At 44.8% G+C, this 20,875-nt stretch overlaps 1 protein-coding gene and 1 long non-coding RNA gene across 17 annotated transcripts in view; both read right to left on the reverse strand.

The window, feature by feature from the left end:
* LOC109313911 overlaps nt 1-4,816 on the reverse strand; it is a 13,648-nt gene extending 8,832 nt beyond the window's left edge. Inside the window, exon 1 of the long non-coding RNA XR_002102179.1 lies at nt 4,805-4,816. This is a non-coding gene — a long non-coding RNA (uncharacterized LOC109313911). The remainder of the gene's footprint in view (nt 1-4,804) is intronic.
* DNM1 (dynamin 1) overlaps nt 1-20,875 on the reverse strand; it is a 102,087-nt gene that overhangs the window by 28,548 nt on the left and 52,664 nt on the right. For 11 of the 16 annotated variants that reach the window (XR_002102175.1, XR_002102174.1, XR_002102173.1 and 8 more), the window contains exons 11-15: nt 13,810-13,896; nt 13,480-13,550; nt 12,968-13,019; nt 11,699-11,710; nt 9,892-10,005 (exon numbers count right to left, since the gene is read on the reverse strand). Coding sequence is in view for 12 of the 16 variants with exons in the window: in XM_019540714.1 (XP_019396259.1) it covers nt 9,892-10,005; nt 11,699-11,710; nt 12,968-13,019; nt 13,480-13,550; nt 13,810-13,896 (336 nt within the window). In the remaining 4 variants the exon portion in view is untranslated. Of the gene's footprint in view, nt 1-9,891; nt 10,006-11,698; nt 11,711-12,967; nt 13,020-13,479; nt 13,551-13,809; nt 13,897-20,313; nt 20,453-20,875 lie in introns of all 16 variants that reach the window. The other 5 variants (XM_019540718.1, XM_019540711.1, XM_019540722.1 and 2 more) reach the window with 3 other exon arrangements.

The raw sequence follows: 20,875 nt of genomic DNA on the forward strand, positions 1-20,875 counted from the left end.
GGTGACTGGCATCAATTACTACCCTCTGCATCCCATTTAGTACTTCTACATCATGGTGCAGTAACAGCCCATGTAGCAGTGCTCCGTTATTTTTAGCAGCTACTTTGCCATAGCAGCGTGCTACACTAGGGGAGCGTGTCGCTGCAGCAAAGTAGCTGCTGGTCACATGTAGATGCCCATGGACAATATGTCACCATAGCACATTGCTACATGTCACATGTGGATATGCCCTGTATATAACAGAGGATCTCACAGGACTTTGCTAATATTGATGAGTTCAGGTGCATATCGCTGCTGCAAGACTGGTGAGGGGTAATGGTATTTTATAGATAGGATATAGATAAATTAAGCAACTTGCTTCAGGTCACACGGTGAGCCAATAGAAAAGCCAGAAACAGAGCAATATCTGCTTACACAATAAGGCCAGCAAATTAATTCAGAAATCTTAAATAAAAGTTATTAAATCTTGGGATGAACAGCATATGCAGGGAGGTGGGGATTTCAGCCATCAGTTTGGAGAGCATTCCTCCCCATTGTATAAAGTCAGAAATCCAAGTTAAAAAACTGCCTACCCTTTATTAAACACCTGGTTCCCCCCCCCCCTTGGGGGGGGGGTGCACATACATAATGGTTATTCCTCTGAAGTGTTAGGTACTTGGTAACTGTGAGAGATGGAAATCTATAGAAGGTGGCCCGCTGGTCTAACAATTCCTATATTCCCACCAGAATTATCCACTCAAACTCCCCAAGCCAAAAGTCACTTTGAAAAAGCTACAAGTATACCAGAGAGCTTCTAATGTGAGTCACAACACCATGAGATCATCAAGACTGATCATTTCTGGCAGTGAGTCCACATAGCACCTTCTCCAAGATAAAAACAGGTCAGTGAGAGCTGCATATAAAGCAAGGTTAGCATTTAGCTAGAAAGGATGAGGGAAACTTTTAAACAAAAATATAATTTCAGTAGTAAGTAAAGTGACCCTGGCATATAGTTTATGTTCTAGTTCTTGGTCTGAGATGCCACGCTATCAAATGTCAAGATCACTATAAATATAGCTTTAACTAAGTTTTAAAATATCAGAATATCAAAGAAAAGTTTTGGTTAATAACCTATGTATTTTGCATTATAACCTTTCCACTCTATTGTTTTGGTAGCCACACCTAGGATTTAGCAGTTCTCTTCTACCTGAATCATGCTTTTACCCATTCTGTGGTCATTTGTTTTGCTTTCCCATCTTAAACTGATAGTATATAGTGCATAAGCAAACTGCTGTTTTGCCCAAGAGGCGGCTGCATTTCAGTGGATTCCTTGCACATAACATACAGGCAATGTTTCCATCGTGATGAGAGTTGCTATTTAAATGTATAATAATAATAATAATAATAATAATATTGCAACTCTGAATATAAATAGTGGGATAGTAGGGAAACACTCATGGAAATAATAAACGCAGCTCATATGAAAACATGAAAATGGGTGCATCTTTTTTTTAAACAGACTACACTAACAGAAATACTATCCCCACCCACCTGCTTCTGGCTCCATTACCCCTTCAAAATAACTCTGACCATTCCTTGTGCCCTCTCATCTCTGCCAATATTGCACGCTGAGAAGGGGAGATTAATTATTGAACTGTATTTCCTGAAGAAATCCCAGTTATCTGTACCATACACACATTCAAAGCCAGCTCCTTCCTAAACACAGCAGCACTTGGGTTCATCACTGACAGCCTGAATCACTGGCACCATACAGTTACAGTTACTTCACACAAGCATGAGGCACAGTGACCTTCCTATAGTGCAGTAAGGGTTGTTTACACAAAAAAGTTCAATGGCTCAACATATAGTGCAATTATAGACTGATTTAAGTCAAACTGATGCAAAAGGGATTACATTGGCACATTTCATTTTCAACCAGGCTTATTGTCACAGATTTAAGTTAACCTGAAATAAACAACACACACTGAAATGAAGGAACCCACATAGAAGTATACACCAATCTGATTAATTTTGTTTAGAAACTGCTAAGTTTAACACGTGCAATTTGTATGTGGGCAGCAAGGCCTAAGGCCTCCATGCCCAATAGAAATATGCCTAAACACAGAGGGCTTCCTGGTGTGTACTACATGCTATATATGCCCCTGCACGAGGCTTTCAGAGGGCATGCCAAGGGTGATTGGGAGTGGAAAGGATATAGCTGCAGGGTTCCTACACCCTGGTTATTTTTTAGGTGGCACAATGCTTACAGAGACTATAGTGGCCAGGATTCTAATCAAGGCTGAACTAGGCACTGACAATTCCAGGGCAGGAGAAGGACATTGCACCTCCCTTCAATCTCTGCACTTGAGCAGGGATTAGTTGCACATTTTCTTGAAAAGGTGAAGTGCTACATGTTCTAATCTCCCTGGGGAAGCAGACAGACACCAGCCCCACTCACCATGTGGGTAGCTGCTTAAGGACAAGGCAGGAGTTTTGAGTGTTTGTGTTTTTAGCCATAGATTTAAACTGTCCTCCCTGGCTCCCCCTCTCTGGTGTGCCGATGGGTCATATATTACACATAAAGCCCTCTTTATCCCTGCAGCACAAAAGAGGAAGTGAACCACATGGCCCAGGGAACATCTGGAATCGTTACATGGGAGCTGAACACCGGAGAGAAGACGAAATTCCTCAAGTTTCCATCCAAGGTATGGAACCTTCCTTTCCCCCGCGCAACCTTATCCGTCAGACGGCTCACTTCCTGTGGACCCCTGACCTTCCCAGCAGCCGGCAAGCTCCTCCCTCGAGTCTAGTTAGCTTTCCACTGCCACGTCAATTGAGGCAGAAGGACAGAAGGGAAGCAAGAGAAGGGAGGGAGCAAGGACCAGAAGAGGGAGGGACAGAGGCATGGCAAGTGCCAGAAACAGTGGGGGCAGGCGGGGTGAAGAGAAGGAGGGAGCTCAGATTGCTCCCACAGTAGCCAGAGGCTAGCTGTAAAGGCAACTGGCCAACACGGGTCAAAGGACCCTTGTTGTGGGCTTGGAAGCGAAGGCTGGTCTCGTTTGTCCTTTGCACCGGACCCGGGGCAGAGCAACATTCTGCAGGGCTGAGAATTGGACAGAAGGAAATCAGGATACATCGGGCCTCAATAGCCTCCCTCCCGCTGCCACCAACTACGGCGCCAGATATGGGGGGGTTGAATAACGCAACGAACTCTGCACATTTGTCCTATGGCCAAGATTCAGAAACAACTTCTTCTTGGTTCGAACTGCAGTAATTTTTTATTTTTTTAAAGGTATGACATGCCTGGGGAAAACGGGGCATCTGCCTTCTGATGTCAACGCTGGATGAGAAAGGGGTTTGACAGTTTGCTTAATCTGAGGAGCAGGCAGGAAATGATTCCCCTTCTTTCGAGCTGCCAGCGGAGGTTTCTTCATGCGGGACTTGGACTTTCCCTCACCCTCTCTCTGTCCGCAAAGCAGCAGCCCAGAGGCAGAAAAGGGGAAGAATTAATGCGCTGCTGCTAGCCGGAGATCTGGACACAGAGGCTCCACTCCGTCTGCCCAGTGTTCAGACTACCTGTTCAGGACTACGAGATTGTACAGTAGTCTGCACATTGGTTAGGCTGTGCTGGGATACACCACACACACTGCTGATGCCGCACAGGGATGGAAACGCCTGCATGGCAGAGGGAAACACTGGGGTGTGAGAGCTGCATGTTAAACTTGCCCACCTCTGTGGGCCTGCTGTAAAATAGCCTCTTAGATCTGCATCTAACCATCACCTTTACCTGCTGCTATTCACTTTCCTACCTGCATTCTCTGTCATTCCTTCCATCTCTCCTCATCCCCTCTTCGCAGCTGGTTCTTTGATTTCACATGCTAGTTGCACAGGATGGATTGTCTCTCTCATGCCAACTTTGCTATAGGAGCACAGACTAAAGAGACAGGGGCTTTCACCTGACAGCATTACAGTTGCACAGTGCCTTGCTAGCAACCCTTTGTAAAAGGAGGGGAGATTAAACAGAAGGAAGTGGCTGGGGGGGTGTATTTCATGTTGTACATAGATTTGGTTATTAAAAATAATGAACATTGGACTTGGAGATTTGGGGAGTTATGGTTCCTTTAAATTTGGTTCTGCTCTTTTTTTCTTTCTTTTTTTAAGGTGTGGATTGGGGAGGGGACAGATAATGAACTTGTGTGTGTGTGTGTGTGTGTGACAGAGAGAAAAGGAAGAAGCAAGGAACACTTGGAACAATGAAAGAGACCAAAAGAGTAAATGAATGAAAAAAAGAGAAAAAAGGAGGTAATAAATAGAGAGAGATTCTGAGACCAGTATAAGAACAGAGGAAGGCTGAATCTTAGAGCAGAAACAACTCTACAGGAAAAAAGGTTACGAAATCCAGTTTATGGCCATACTGCTTACAGCCATCACCCCTATTGTAGCTCAATGTTGACGGTTAGTGAGGCTTGAAAGGACAGAGAGGGTTTCAATTGACTGAATTTGGGCCTTACTATGCAAGAGGTTCATTTTGCAATAGAAAACTGTTTCTGAAAATGGGGCTTAGAGGGAAATGTAGCATAACCCCATTTCTAGCTAGAAATGGAAATAAGCCAGGGTCTGATATGTAAAGTGTAGATATCTAAAAATATGCAAATAAGGTCACATCTCCCACCAAGGAGCATCTGCCTGTGTGCTTCAATGATGGAAGAAAAGGAAGGTATGAAGACAGTGTAATGAAGAGGTAGGGCACAACTTTGATCCAGCAGGAATCAAAACAACCTCACTGAAGCATGTGAAATATCCCCCATCACACCCCTCCCCCCACTCAAAGACATATGAACACTGTTCCTGTGCGTGCACACATGCCATTCATGCACCCAGACATTTAACACCAGCCAAATGCACATACCCAAATATTAGTCACACACACACACACACACACACCAAACATACATGGTCTCACAGATATGACCTACCTCCTGCCTCATACCATTTGCATATACCATTCTCCATCACAGCATATTCACACACAGGCCCAGGCCATCCAGAGCACACATATACATGCATTCTCATGCCAGTCACACATACATATGCATGCATATCCTCATGACATTCTGATGTGCATCAGCATGGAGTTATAACGGAGATAATGGCTAAAAGCAATCTGGCTAAAAACTGGATTTCATAACCTTTTTTTTTTTTTTTTCCTGCAGAGCTGGAGAATTCAGCTCTGAGATTCAGAAATTCAGCTCTACTTATTCATATACACTGTTCCCACAGACATGAAAAACTGACCTCCACTTGCACACATACAAATCACAAATACATCATTCCTCATATATGCAATCCACACTCAGAACTTTAATTCTAATGCCCTATAAAGGAGGTTTCCAACAGCAGATTCCACCCTGCACTAAAGGAAGCCGCCTCTCCCACAAACACACATGCATGCACTCAGCTGTGGAGCTACACTGCTGCCCTCAAATATGCCTGGACCAGGTTGCACTTCTTAGATTGTATTCAAGCTAACCTCTAGTAGGAGTTTTGTACAAGTAAAGATAGAAGATCTGATTACACAGTGTATTTACACCCAACATCCCACACATAGGAGGAAGCAGATTGGTGAATACAAGGTGTGCAAACACTCAGGGGTACACAACAACGTGTGTATTCAAATGTATGTGCACTCTCAGATATGCCTAATGCAAAGCCCCAATTCCTACTGTGTAACTGGGTGAGTCCCATGGGGTCACTGTAGTGGGAACTAGGCCTTGTTGATAGGAACTAGATAACAAACATCAGTTACATCTTGTTTATGAAATTACCATGTCAGAGCTCTGCACTGTCAGCTGTAGCAGGGCTTAGTGCCTATTGCTTCCTTAAAAGCAAAAGGAAAAGCCCCAAATCCTACCATAAAACTGGGTGGGTCTCATGGGTCTCTAATGGAGATTACATGGAAAGACTCCAGTTCTATGCAGATTCTCATGCCAGGCCCATTTCTGTGATAACTGAATATCCAGTACCTCCAGATGTTACAGAGCCACAGATACTATTTCTGTCATAGGGATGCAATAGCCTCCAAGACTAGCGAGACTGCCCTTTATATTACGGGCTAATGTTCAGTGTATTCACAGAGTTGCCAGTACATTATCTCCCTTTCTCTTGCTTTCCCCAAACGTCTCGTTAACAAATCCCAGCAGCACTTAAAAGGTGCAGACCCCCCGGAGCTTCCAAAATCCTGGCCACACATATACCAGGACAGCAGACCCATACCATGGCTCTCCATGGGACAGGCAACTGACTCACAGGAAAGAAACTGGAGGAAAAACTGAGAGAACCCAAAAGAGGGCTCTTGGCAGCTGGGCAGAGCAAGCAGCCAGCTTTCCACCCCCACTTGGCCTGTTCTCTCCCTTCCCCTCCCATTCCCCCAGCATGCTTCAGCCGCCTTCTCCAGAGCAGCAGGAGCCCCGTCTTCACTAATGCTCGACGCTGGGCCCTTTAAGACACTTCAGAGTTCCAATTCTTTTCTTTGGGGGGGGGGGGAAGGGAAGAGAAAACAAACCAGCATTGTGGAAAGGTTGGTATTTCTCTAATAGGGCCCAGATGTCTCCACTTGGTTTTGCAGTCTAGCCCTGCCATAACCGGGTAGGGAGGGGCTGATATCCACTCCACCCACCCCAACTTTCCACAAGTGCTAGCCTAACCCAGTTTCACCCTGTGATCATCCTCCCCCCGCAACCCCGAGGGTCCCCCTCCACTAGCCCTCTTCAACCAGATGCCCAAAATTCTGCAGCCAGCTCCTCCACCACCAGTACTAGGCACTCTGCTGTGCTTTAAACAGTCTCCTTTCCTTTGGCCACTTGCCGCGGCACACTGGAGCTGGGTCTGACAACTCAACAGAAGCACAGAAGTCACAGGGTTTGTGTGCCCAAACAGCAACTGAATTATATGCTCCAGGCTGCAGCTTTTAACAAAAGCATGGAGGGTAACTATAGGGCCTTGAGATACCAGCTCCTCTCCAAACTGTGAAGGAAGGACAGAGATGCACAAATTCCTCCACCAGTGGGAGGATGAGAGACGATCTGCAACAGAGCTATGGAGATGGTCATATCTGAAAGGGAGCAGGATCCAAGGTTAGATTCTAAAAGGATAGAATCTGACCCATTTTCATGTGACATCTGAGAATAGACGGCCTCTTCTCATGAAGGGGCAAAAACACCTAGACAGTAGAGACTACCATTCCCACCCAGGGCAGAGAGGCCCTAAAGGGTGGAGTCAGCCATAGGTCCCATGTGTGGGACTGAAGTTTAGGATGGGAATGCTAAATCCTGGGGCTTTCAAGCTGCCGCCAAAATAGACGGACTCTCTAAGCTAAGCATGGCCATGGAATCCAAGTGGAAGTTACTTCCTTTCCCCTCCCCAGAGGCCAGACATCAAGGAGCTGAACTGGTGAAAGGGGGGCAGTAGGAGTGAGAGGGGAGGGGGAAAATCAGAAATGAAAACATACTCCCCCTTCTCTTCCATGCCTGTCCCCGTTTAAACAAAGACTTCTTTCTCCCGCCTCGTCAGCACTGGGTCTCCCTGCATTTATTTAAGGGATGCTGGCTGGTAGGAGCTGTTTTAATTAGGTGGTTCTGCCTCTTGCCATGCAGAAGGGAAGCAGTGCAGACCTCCAGCTGTTACTCACCCCCAAGGCTGCCTTTCCCCTGGATAAAAGGGATGCCCATTCCCTGTCCCATACAGCTGGGGTCTATTAACATAGATTATGCCCCTCAAATCACAGCCCTCTTCCTCTCTGGGGCAGAGAAACAGAGGGCTCTGGTCATCTCTGAAATCCAGATGCAGAAGCTGATTTTAATTTAAAACAGTACTCAAGCCTTATAACCATCTGATCTGTACAAATAACAATGAGATGGCACTGTTATGCCAATCAGCTCTGTATGACGGAACGGATCACAAAGATTTAGGAAAGGACATTCTCATTCTCAGTCCCTTGCTAATTAGGGGATTGGTGTTTGCCCAGTCAAACTAAGGCTAACTAGCTCATTTGCAGGAGTGACATTTGGGACCCAATTCCCTGCTGTATTGTGTTGTTGTTTCCTTTTGTGCAAAGCCAGTGTTAAACATCCCCACTGATGTAAGTAACTGAAAAATTCTGGCCTGGCAGCAGGTTACAGGCATCTTGCTAAGGTGCAAATAGTGGTACAAGGTGCAAGGCCTCTTTTCTTTCTGACCAGCAGTTTGGAACCAGTGCTTAGAAAAGCAAATTAGTCTTAACCTGAAAGCATTTGTACTGATCCATCAAGGTGTTTCTGACCCCGACACTATTTGGTGATAGGGTCAAGTGCTGCCCTGGGCCTAAAAGTCCATTACACTAGTGTGGTTAAGGTACACCAGATTTAGTAGCCAACAGCACACAAGGGAGTCATGTGGCTTGTATCATGTCCAGCAATCCTTGCCTCCATGGCCTGAAGGACCAGGTATCCATTTACAGCTACATCTTCAATATCAGTCCAAAGCAAGGCTTCAAACTACTGTGCATCTGCAGCATTTAAGTGAGATGCCTTAACTGCTCTACTGCCACATCTGTATTCATTGTGTAATATTCACTCTTAAAATCATACCATTCTGATTATCTTGCTTTTCCCACTACTCAGAAGCATGGGGCAAAGATCTTCTCTTCCTTTACATCTTGTACACGGAGTGTCATATTGTAGGTCACCAATGAATAAATAATAATATTAACTTCAAGTCAGACATTATTCTGGCAGCTAACATCTCTGGTTGAATGGTAAATAAAATCCTGGAAAGCAAGGATTCCCAACATTCAGGGATATGTTTTTAAAGCAACTGTATGCTGCAGGTCCACACTATTTGCCAAGTTATCTTCTGCATATTCCATTATGGTTTACTAATAACAATACTCAGAACTTCCACATTCATTAGACTTCAAAAACATGAATTAATTGCTCAGCCCAACAAACATTCTTTGTTTACACATAAGAAAAGAGATGAGGCATGGAGAGATTAAATTATTTACTCATAGTCATAGGTGCTCATACTCATATCTGTGTTAGGATTTTAAACCCACAGATCCCACTCTAATGCTCACCCAACTAGGTCAGACATCACTTTTTGGTCTCAAAAGAGAAGTCAAGCTCAACCACTTTTCTTAGTCAATAAATCACCATAGCTGCCTCTAAAAGTACCACAAGGCCTTTGGTCTCAGAGTACATACCCATCCATCCCTCCAATGAGTCTACTTGTCACAGGCAGAAAAAGTGCTGTCCACTGATCCATGGACTCCAAAGCAGTAATTCCAATTGTGTTTTTTTTTCATTGCCAGGCAAGCTACATGCAAACTAATGCAGTGACCTTCATAGTTAAAAAGAAACTATCCTCATTCCAATTGTGCAGCAAAGTCAAGGCTCTACTGAGAGCTTAAAACAAGATTAAAAATTCATGGGATGCAGGGAAAGGAGAAGACAGAAATTGTTTCAGTGCTAACATGTGCAGGATGTACCTGCTGTGCAGGACTTCACTGCACTGCACAAACTCCTTCCCTGCTTTCCCTCCATCCCAAGTTTCACCCAAAGTTCCTTGGGATTCATATCACATCACATCTTGCAAGGTAACATGGAACCCCAATTACAGCCCCTCATCCTGTGGCATGTGCTCTTGGGACAAGATGGATGTGGACAGATGGGGTCACTCCAGGTAAAAGTGTAGGCTGCTTTATAGAAGCTGGTATTCAATACACAGATGTACCAATAACATTCAGCAGATATATGGAACTTATCCTGCAAAATGCTCAGCCACTAAAGTCAGCTGGAGCTGAAAGATGTTCAGCTTCTCTGAGAACTGGGCTCTGAAGACACAAAGTCACAACAACCTGGAGACTGAGCCGCTCACCTCATCATCCTTATACCATGAGAGGTTCTCAGCGGTCAGGACAAACCAGTACTCCTTGGAGCCACCCTTCATGATCCCAATGTTGTTGATGGTGAGCCAGCCCTTCCGGATCACCTGAAGAAATAGAAAACACCAGCATTAAAATGGCCCCAGTAGCCTAACTCTCCAAACAGTGAGGAAGAGTAGAGGGTGTCCCTACAGGCACAGACCAACGCCAACAAGACCAAAACTACCAGTCTCTCTATTCCTCCCAAAAGCCCCTTGATCATTTGGTGCTCCCAGGCTAGTCAGTCTGGACCTGTGTCCAAGCAGAAGTGTCAGGCAAGAAAAGAGAGACAGGAGACAACCCTGGTTGTCCTGGAGCCTACACCCTCTGCCAAAAGACAAGAGAAAGGGAGATAAGGGGAAGAAGAACTACAGCAGAAAGAACCTCAGACCTTGGCACAATCCTTGGAAACCAAGTTACAGGAACACTTTTCTTATAAGTGAAAAAGACCACACCTAAAAAGATCAATGAAGGAAGCACACCATTCAGCATGCCAGGCATGAGGAGCTCTCCCACTACTTGGGTCTCAAGTGGAGTGCTTCACAGAGCACAATGGGAGGCAATTCAAGGGGAAAAGCAGAGCAGGCAAGTAAGAACCAAATAATTTAGCAACACAAGAAGACATGAGCATCTGGGGACAAGGGTGCATCTGGAATTCATGCACAAGATTCAAATGTATGAGACTAATTAGGTGGATGTATGTGTTTGTTAGCAAATAGGCGGGCATTAGTGTACATGGGTATATAAATTCACCTATGTAAACAAGCTAAGAGACTGTTATTTAGGATAGCCTGAAACTCTAAATCGATATGAGTTTATTGTGACACAAAGGATGCTCACAGTTTTGGCCCACAGGCCAGATGAATGGTGTAGGGCCAGCCTGTGAGCCAGATCAGGCCCCACGCAACTTCTGTATGCTGGGATTGAGACCTGGGGCCCTGTACCACCCCTGCCTGGCCAGGATCATGATCCAGGGCTCGAGCCCCCTCTGCCCAGCCCTGCATGTTTGGATCAGGCCCCACACAAGCCTGCATGCCTGATCTAGTGTGAAAAGCCACAGCCTTCCAGGCTCCCTAAAGATCCAAAAGGAAGCCCCGTGGGCCAGATTACATGGTTTTGGGGGCCAGATCTGGCCAATGGGCTAGAGGTTGAACATCCCTGAATTAGCAGAAAGAATACATGATTGCAATAGCTTAAATATATAATCCACATATCTATATAAATAAATATGTGCACCACTGCAAGTGTGTGTCATTGCATGCTTTATGTATGTGTGTATACATTACTGTATATGTGTGCATTAGCCTATATATACAGTAGAGAATATATACATGTTAAAAGTGAGTTTGTACATTAAAAATATTAGACATGATCATACTGGTGTTTGAAAGTTAATAAATATGTATACACTGCCTATGCTTGTGCATTCATTACATATATCTGTGTTTAAGAGTACATGGATGCCCAACCTTTCCCTTCACATGCATTGTTAAAAATTCACAGTGGTTCAATTCCCTTCGCTAACAGAATAAGACACTGAAGCTAAACCCGGATCTTGATTTTGTATTGAATGACCTCCAGTTATATTCTTTTTTGAAAGCCAAGGAAATGCTCCCCATTTCCACTTCATCTTTGTCTAATATTAGCTACCACTTCCCCCCATTTTTGTAACAGATGGAATGATCTAAGTGCTGTTCCTGGCCTTTCCAGATGCAACGTTGATGCTCATTAGCACAGCCTGCTGAGAGGCCTTCTACTCACCAGGATCTCATCCTGCAAAGGGGAACCATAGCAACAGCAGCAAAGCAGAGAGGAAAAAAGAGGAGCAAAGAGAGGAGATATTGTTACTAGGAAAGCAGGAGCAGAAGAAAAAAAAGCTCAAAAATTAATCTGAATCTTTTACCAAATAGCACCTCAAATGCAAAACCAACAGAGACCCTGCATCCCAAAATAAGATCTGCTAAAGAAAAAGAAAGCAAAAGCTATTTATATGCTGATCCACACCCAAAATAGAAATGAATTCACTCTTAGAGCTGTTTGAAAGTAATGGTGAGTTCCCTGCTGGTGCTTTTCAGAGGATAGAGCTCCCTGCAGCTAAGACAGTACCCTGTAAAACCCTTCAAAATGGCCTCAGTAGAATGGACAATGGTCCAGCTGAACCTGCTAGCCTACCTGCCAGGAGCTCTGAAACTCTAACTGCATCTCATGGAAAGGTGGGCATACATGTTTTGAGGAAAGTTCACTTCAGATGAGCACTTGGGCCTGGGGAAGGACTCTTGCCTGCATTCGTCTACTGCTGTTCTTTTTCTGTAGGATCTTCCAGCTTACATAATCTTGGGATTCTCCAAGTAGCTCTAGGAGAGGAAGGTATCTTTAACCTCCTGGATTCTGAGAGCAAGCATGCTCCTTGCCGTTGCTTTTTTCTCCATTTGCTCTCCTCTTCCAAAGATGCATTCCATTGCAAGGATGCCCTTCCTAAGCATGGTTGATGAATGCCAAAGTCTCCTTGAGACGCTGGCTTTAAAAGCCCCATTTGAGAGAGTTTGTCCCCCTTTTTTTATTGTGAAGTTGCATCTGCACCCACAAATTCAGAGAGAGTTTGTCTCCATTTCTCACCTCTGCAAAAGGTCAGCACAGCTGGGAGAAGTAAATGAGTCATGTATGGATATTAGGTTTGATATCCACCATTATCCATAAAGCAGTAGGGAGTGTATGTGAAGTGAAGCTCCTTCTGCCCATATAAAGCATGTGAGGTTATATCGCTAAATCCACTATCACCTTTTCCTGCACAGAATGGACAGTCCACATACTTTCACAGTGCTTCCCTCTTTGTTCCCCTCACCAGCTGCCCTAATAGTAATCACACCAATTTCTCTGGGACTGAAAAGTGGCTCTCTCGTGTTCTCCCCATCCACCTCTTTACACCTTTGAAGTTTTGCTATATCTGGCTCAATACCCATTCAAGTGATGGTCTGTCCAATTGAATATGTATCTGTCTTACAGAAATAAATAGGAGGGAACTCTGCTTACCTGGTTGCCAGCTGCCTTCTTCTTGCTCATCTGGCTACTCCTCTGCTGAGCACTACAAAACAATATACGAGACATTCAAAATTTAGCTTGCACTAGCTTTGGGTTTCTTTAATTTCCAACCATTAGTGATCACTCTGCAATACCATGAGAGAGCCTGAATGTCACTCCTTGCTTCCCAAACTCTGGAGGGAAGCTAAGAAAACAGCATGCAAGGGTGAAGTGCCACACACAACCCCCACTCCCTCCAGTCAACTGAGAACCCAGCTGGCCTTGAGGGTGGGGAGGCAGGAAGACATGAAGACAGGGAGTGGTCAGGACTCTACTCCGAGAGCTGCTCATACGCCTCTGGGAAAGGTCTATTTTCTTTCTTAACATCCTGTGTCAAAGGCCTTATTCCACCATCCCGCATCAAAACTTGTGGACAAACTGCTATCAGCCCACCTAGGAGAACAGTTAGGCAGCAGAGGAGGTGGTCAGGAGGGAAGAAGGTAACAGAGTGTATTGGCACTTACTTGGCAAAGCCAATGAAATCCTCATGGTTTGTGTTCATGTATGCCAACTCGATGTCTATCAGGAGCATGACCTGTAGGGCAAAGACAACTGGAGCAAGTGAGAGACAAGGACAGACCATACATATGCAACAGCAGATGTGTGGGACTAGCCAATAAGCCATATTCACAGTTCCCTTAAGTTCTTTGTGGTCAAATGCTCTTGAGCTTGAAGAAGTTCAGTTCCAGATCCCAACTTCAGAGCAAAGGCCAGTCTCTATTTTATATCTCAGATTGTTCCCTTAAAGGTTTCCCCTCCCTGTCCTCCCCTTGAGTGGGCCTATACTCCCCTACCTGATTCTTTGTCTTGCCTTCTCGTTCTCGAATGTGGGTAGTAACAATCCGTTCCATCTCCTCCCGCAGGTGAGGGTACTGACTGAGCTGCAGGAGAGAGGGAAAAAAAACCACACACACGTGGGAAAAGCAGCCTGGGGCTGGGAAGCAATACTCCTCCCAAACGCATCAGGGGTCAGGGAGGGATAAAGGCACAGGAAAGCCAGAACTGCAGACAGATTTTCCAAGTTTCCTGATCCCTGCCCATTCTGCTTTGAGCTTTCTCTGAGAAATGCTTTTCTCCTCTGTATTAACCACCCTGTCCCTTCAGGAGACCAAACCTGCTGCAAACCCAGCTTATTCTCCTTATGAAGGCACTCATACCCACCCTCCAGCCCTGAACATGCCCAATGTTGGGAGGACACTGAAGTCCTTAGTTTTATTATTTATTATTTATTTATTATTAGCTTTATCCCAAGAAACCAAGCTGCTAGCTCTCTGAAAAAGTTCATTATCTCATTGGCAATATAAGAAAGCTAGGATCTCCTAGAGGGAGCCTCTTGGGTGAGTGAAGATGATTAAAGTGGGTCTTATTTTGTCAGACTGTGGTCTGCTCCACTGGCCCGCTGCTCACTGTGCAATGCAATGGGTAGAAATCAAGGACCTAAGACCTGCCTCCTTATATCCACTCCGTACTTCCTTTGCACCAGTACAAGACAGTGCAGAATAAAGTCCTGTATTTGTGTCACTCCTATGTCTGTTTTTTCAATGATAATTTATTTCCTGCCATGCGGAAATTCAGTTTGCAGCATGCAAACAGAAGAGAGTGGAGGGACATCACTACCTGTAGTTCAAGGGGATACATAAATCCACTGAGACTGCACATAAGAAACCCACCAGAGCAGGCTACCTAGCAGATGGAAACCTACAGACACCCACCTGGCATTCAGAAAGCACTTTCCTTATAACAAAAATGTACTACCGTTAAATGGTTCAACAGCTCTTGGTCCAAATGAAATCACTTGGAGTTTACCATTGATTTAAATGGGAACAGGATGTTGTTCCCGAATATCACAGCCTACAGTGGTGCTCTGGCAGTACGGTGGTCAAATGCTGCACAGTGCAATAAGACACAAGTTTCACTCTCCTTAAGAAAAGCAGAGACTGCTTTTTCATCTGTGTGTACAGCACCCGGGACAAAGGAGCTTTGATCCCTGATCATGGCCTCTAGAAGCCATGCAATACTAACAATAGCTGGACCCCTTTATTATTAAGAGCATCTGTTTAACACTTAGCAGGAACAAGTTAATCTCGTGCTCCTTCTGGAAGGAGCTGGTGTCACTAACCTTTATTTTACTGAAGCCACGACTTGGCCCCAGACTCGCACCGAATTAAATAGGACAGCATCCACGTGCTTTTCCGTGAAAGACTTAGGCCTAACTCAACCTTGGCATTAAGACTCAAATCTAGGTCCACTCCTATCCTTCCCTTCCCAACCTCCTTAAGTAATTTTTTATTTTTGTGTTAATTCAGTTTGACCAATTTAACCTCAGCTGGGATTTCCTGACCTCCTCCTCACCATTATTATTGGTACCACCACTGCTATTTGGGATTATATTTTTAGCAGTGTTTCTCATCCAACTCATATCCATATTGCACCAATTTTATTGATCTCTGTGCATCTGTGGGTTTAAGTCTGGTTTGGCTTTTCGATTCTTACAGATAAAGAACAGTGCCAACATGCTACAGGAATCAGCCCAAACCATACAGAATCACCACTGGAAACTGTTCCAAATGCACTTCGACAGGTGCTGTCAGATACAGAGGGGTGTGAGTTAGATTCACCACAGCATTGTTTCAAGCTTACAGAGCCATTGAGATGAATGGAGCTATCCTGGTGAAAGGCTGAAGAAAGACAGCAGCAAATCAGATTCCTAATGTTATAAGGGACTTTTCTGTTGTGAATGTCAGTGGCTTCACGTTAACAGAAACCGGTTTTCTACCTCCGCTAAAGGTAATGGAAATAGGCTTTTCCTGCATGTTAGGATTTCTCTGGGATTTTTACGATGTAGGCTGCCGGTTGCTTCAGAGACAGAGGCAGCACTTCCCGTTTCCTTTGGGGGTGGCAAGGATGGGGAGGGGGTGGGCTTCATGTCAAAGAAACAAACAGGAAGTTGGAAAATCTCTAAGCAAATCTCAGCTTTTTTGAATCAAGACCAAATAAATAAACACCACAAACAAAAGGCATAAGGAGGTGCAAAACATTCTCTGCTTTTTCAAACCCGAGTCATTCAGCAAAGGTTACCCACAAAATAAATCATCATTGCCAGATGTCATGCAGAAGCTTCAAACCTGGGCATGTGCAGGAGAAGCAGGGGTGGGTAAGAAAGGAGACACTGACATCAGTCACAGGATATCACATCCAGTGGGAAGCATGCAGCAGGATGCAAGGGATGGGGTTACACCAGCACTGCAAGCAGCACCCAGAAATGCCATAACTCCGAAAATGGGATAGTAGGCGACCCTGCTAGGGGCTAACTCAGCCAGCTTTGGAAGGATTTTCAAACTCAAGAGAGGTTTTGACTCCTGGCCTACTCACATTTCCTTCTCCAACTATTATGCCACAAGCTGAAGATCATCTCAAGCCCCAGGGAAGTCTTCCTAACTTAACTGCATGTCCCTGTCCTTGTAAGTACTAAGAGTCTGTCTCTTGGCTTGAGGTTGTAGCTGAAGGAATCTTGGTTTATAAAAATCCTTTGCTGTGCAGTTTGCCACAGAAACTTCCTGCTGGAATGACACAGCATGCCCCAGGATGCTCTGGCTCTGCTTTCTCTCCCACTTGTACCAGTTTTCCATTGTTACTAATAAAGCAACTCATTTTACAGCATTGTAACCAGTCAGAAACAGGGTGTGTAGGGAACCAATTGTTTCTTTGTCTTTACCCCTCAACTTTTGCTGTCTTTTATAAGATAAGCAAATTCCTAGACTCATGGTTGAGTTGTATCCAGTAAGATGGATCAAAGTACAGATGGATTTACTCCCTCTACAGTTCTGCAGTCATTATAGCTGTTGATCAAAATTGTATGCAATCCTGCATAATTTCAAAGTCCTTTACAAACTGCACATACAGGAATTTCTTCACCCACCACTGAAATGCAGTCACTTCTAAGGTAAAATGGGATAACTGTTTAACAGCACACAGCAACAGAAGAGAAGGCGAGGAATACTCTGCAACTGAGGCTATATGCGATTCAACAGATAGAGAAAACTGACTTGAGTTGCCATTCCTCTTGACATTTCCTGCAGAAAAGCCTTGTTAGGTTTTTGATGAGCCTCAGTTATAGGTCTTATTCTAAAAGGGAGCGTAAATTCATAACAGTGGTTGGGTGCTGCATTCAGTATTGATTCAGAGAAGAGAGCATCACTAATTGAAACACTAGTGCCAATTCCTGAAGTACCTGATCTTTTTCAGATGTCTCCAGCCACATATTAACTACCCCCAACACCACTTAGCTTGCAAATCACACCATAGCATAGACCAATATATATGTGATAATGAAGTAGTGTAGATCCATAAAGTATCTACACAGTTAAACTCTGTAAAAAATTCACAACATTAGAAAGTGGCATGCATGCTGCTTGCTAACCAAAGTCTATCCTACAGGAGCTCCATAGGCAGCCTCAACAGATTCCATGACTTCCTTGCTGTCTGCCCTGTTTTGAAGGAAGGTACAACTTCTACGGTTGCAAATTCTGGTGCTTCTTTATCCACAAATACCACTGGATCTATTCTTCACTTCCTTGCCCTGCTGCTAATTCTCTCATTCAAGTTCACAAGCTTTCTTATTTACTATAACATCTGCTTCTCCATCCTCCCATATACTGTATTGCCCTTTCTAGTCCATCCAAAATGCTGCTGCTACAGTCATCTTTCCTGTTCAGTGTTTTGATTAATGTCACACACCAACCTTCAGGATCTCTCTACTGGTGCTCCTAGTAGTAGTGAGTTGAATTTAACTTGTTGCTTTCAAAAACCTCAGGTCCTCTCTACTTATCTACCTTCATCTTGTTCTGAATCTTCTTCCCTGATAATGGGGATAGCCTTGAAGGTCTATTTATCAGCTTTTTATATAACTCTGCCTGGAAAATCTTTTCTGAACTCATCCGCAAAGTCCCTATCTTTTTGGCACTGAAGTTCTTCTTGAAGATTCATTTCTGCTATGTTTCACATGAAGAATTTCATTATCATGTGTATACAAATTAGCTTAATTTTGTCAACATGAGACCTAACTCACCTGGATCTTTCATTAACATGTTGTACCCTTCCCCCTAAATTGCATCTGTTCTGGCAGTTGGGGACCCACTGGACACAGATATGGGTACCACTAGAAACAATAAATAATAATGCTTAACAGTTCATAAACAGATGACCCCCCGGTCTAAACAACTATCTGGGTCTGTAAGCCAAAGGCTTTCAGCAAATATCAAATCCCTACACGCAGCAGATAGCACTTCAGCTTTTGAGGTCTCATCTGAAAAATCCACACACAGGTAAATCCACACACAAGGTTCATGAGGTCATCTTTATAGAAGGACCTGGTTGATGCTGTCGGTCCAAATCCTAAAGAGTACAGCCATTTCCACCTTGATCTTGGGGGGGGGGGGGATCACTAAAGGTCATGAGATAAATGGAGGGGCTCAGCCTGCACTGGTCACACAACAGATCAAGCATTTTTCACCTCTAATATTAGTTCCCCAATACCAAAGTCCTTGCTCAGGCAAAAGTCCCACTAACTTAGCCAGGACATTGTTGACTTCAGGACTGTTACTCAACCAGGACTGAGCAAAGCCTGCAGGATTCAAACACTAGAGCATCTCAGAGCTTTTCTCTTTGTCCTTCTCCATTATTGTGAGACAACAAACTCTTCTGCCCCATTAGGTTACGTTCTCCCCCTTGGCCCATGGCGCTTTTTCCTGCTACTCTGAGATCAGGGCTTGGAAAAAGATGTACATTCACAGCCTGACCAGAGAACACCAGGTCTCAACACTAGACAAGCTCTCCTCTCCTCTTCCTGCAGTGCCATGTCTGTCCAACCTACTAAGCCAAGATGAGTTAAAAAATCTAAGAGAGGTTGAGTGAATGGAGTAACCTGGTATAGAGAGGGATGATAACCACTAATTCTTGTTGTTTTCCTCCCTCTGCTGATTTCTTTCCCCAGAAGGCACATCTCTTGTTAACAGAGTGAAAAATACCAACTGGAACAAAAAACAGCCACTTAAACCAAACATGGGAGGGATAGAAGGCAGGAGATGAGTTACTCTGCATTGTCACACTGAGCTGGGGAACAAGGAGACTCAAGAGAAAGATATGCACAGGGAAGTCTCCCTAATGAGGTACAGTCGCTGTTAACGCCCTGCTGCATACAATACTCCTTCTCCCACAACCATATCCCCCAGACCTTCAGTTCTTGCCTTTACTTCAATCTCTTAAAATTGTCCTAGGTTTTCTCTTCCTTCCCACTTGTCTCATCTGAATCCCGCCCCCAGATTCTGCTCTGCAGCAGCAAAGGGAAAGGGATTGTGACTAATTATAACAAAGTATCCTTTAGTAATAACTCCTACAGCTGCTCCCCCTTAATTCACCTGGCAGAGAAACTGGCCTGGCTGGGCTGGGCTGGGTTGAGTTCAGGAGTTCAGCCCCTCCTTGATGTGTCCAAAATGAATGGCTAGGCCTACTTTCTATTTAAAGAGGTGTGTGGCGCCCTCTATTGAACTGAGCAGACCAAGGAAAGCATCCCATTTTCCCCAACCTGCAAAGCTGCACATATACGATGGCCTCCATTTTATTCAGAAGGATTGTTTCTTTCCCCCTGGCTTGCTGCTCTTTGTGCTACCCTGGAACTTGCCTTCTGTTTGCTGTGGGGAAGGGAAGTGCATTGTAAGATTTAGCTTTCCCCCTTAACTTGACAGACTGCTTGTAAAAGATCAGCAGGAGGAAGAAAGGGGAAAGAGGCAGAGAATCTCTCTTCTTTGGGGAGAGGCTGGGCCTGGTCTAAAGGCTCTCTAACTTGCTTCTGTTTTCCGAGACACTTGAATTTTCAGAGAAGCAGGCAAAGGAGACAGAGGTTTTCAACGTGCAGTTGAAGAGAGCAGAAACAGGGGCTTGCAAGGGGGGTTACTCTACATTGAGCTGCATGCCAAGAGGCTGGAGTGAGGAGTGGGGGCTGTCTAGCAAGTAGTCGGCTATGTCCAGTTCGCTTCTAAATTCACAGGAAAAGGCCCAACAGCTGTTGTCTGATCCCTGTGCCCTCCTTTTCACCTGGCTCTGGTGCCTGTAGGCTGTTTCTCTCTATAAGCCACATACTGATACACTTGAATCTGCCTTAGGGGCCTTTTCTGCTTGCGGTCACTAGGTCTGTTGGTACTCCCTTGCGGTAATCCAAAGTCTGAGAGCGTGCAAGGAAAGGGTATGCGTGTATGCATGTGAGGTGGTGTGCCCTTTCTTTGCATCGGTAGTGTCTTTACCTTTTCACTACACTTTCTGATGGTGGATGTGAGCTCACTCACTACCATATCCACACACTTCAGACTTGGCTCCTTCAACTTCTGCACCTGCTTTTTCACTATGGCTTCAAAAGCGAGGTCAGGCGTGAAGAGACCCGTTCTGCACAGCAAGGGGCAGGGACGAAAGAAGCAACAAGGAAGAAAGGAGAGCAAAGCAGTGTCAGAGACAGAGAGAGAGAGGGAACAGGAAGGGAAAGAGAGAGAGGAAAGGGGAAAAAAAGAGAGAAGAGAAAAAACACAAGGCAAAATGAGAAGTGAGATTTTGGTTCACTCTACAGGTTAATTGAACCAGGTGAGCATCGCTGCAGGGCCCATGTGCTGCCAAGTATTGGGGGATTCTTTTGGCAGATGGAAATGGCAGTGAGAAGGAACAGACAGGGCAGGTGAAAGCATGAGGTATAGAGATCAACAAGATAGATGGATGCATGCATGCATGCATGCATCCAGGCTCTCTCTCAGAGCAAACCTTCTCTGCAGGCAATGCAGGCTGGATACGCTGAGGCTCTGACAGTCTTCCCTGAGC

The sequence above is a fragment of the Crocodylus porosus genome, unplaced genomic scaffold, assembly GCF_001723895.1.
Source record: "Crocodylus porosus isolate Cpor-Errol unplaced genomic scaffold, CroPor_comp1, whole genome shotgun sequence".
Lineage (NCBI taxonomy): Eukaryota > Metazoa > Chordata > Crocodylia > Crocodylidae > Crocodylus > Crocodylus porosus.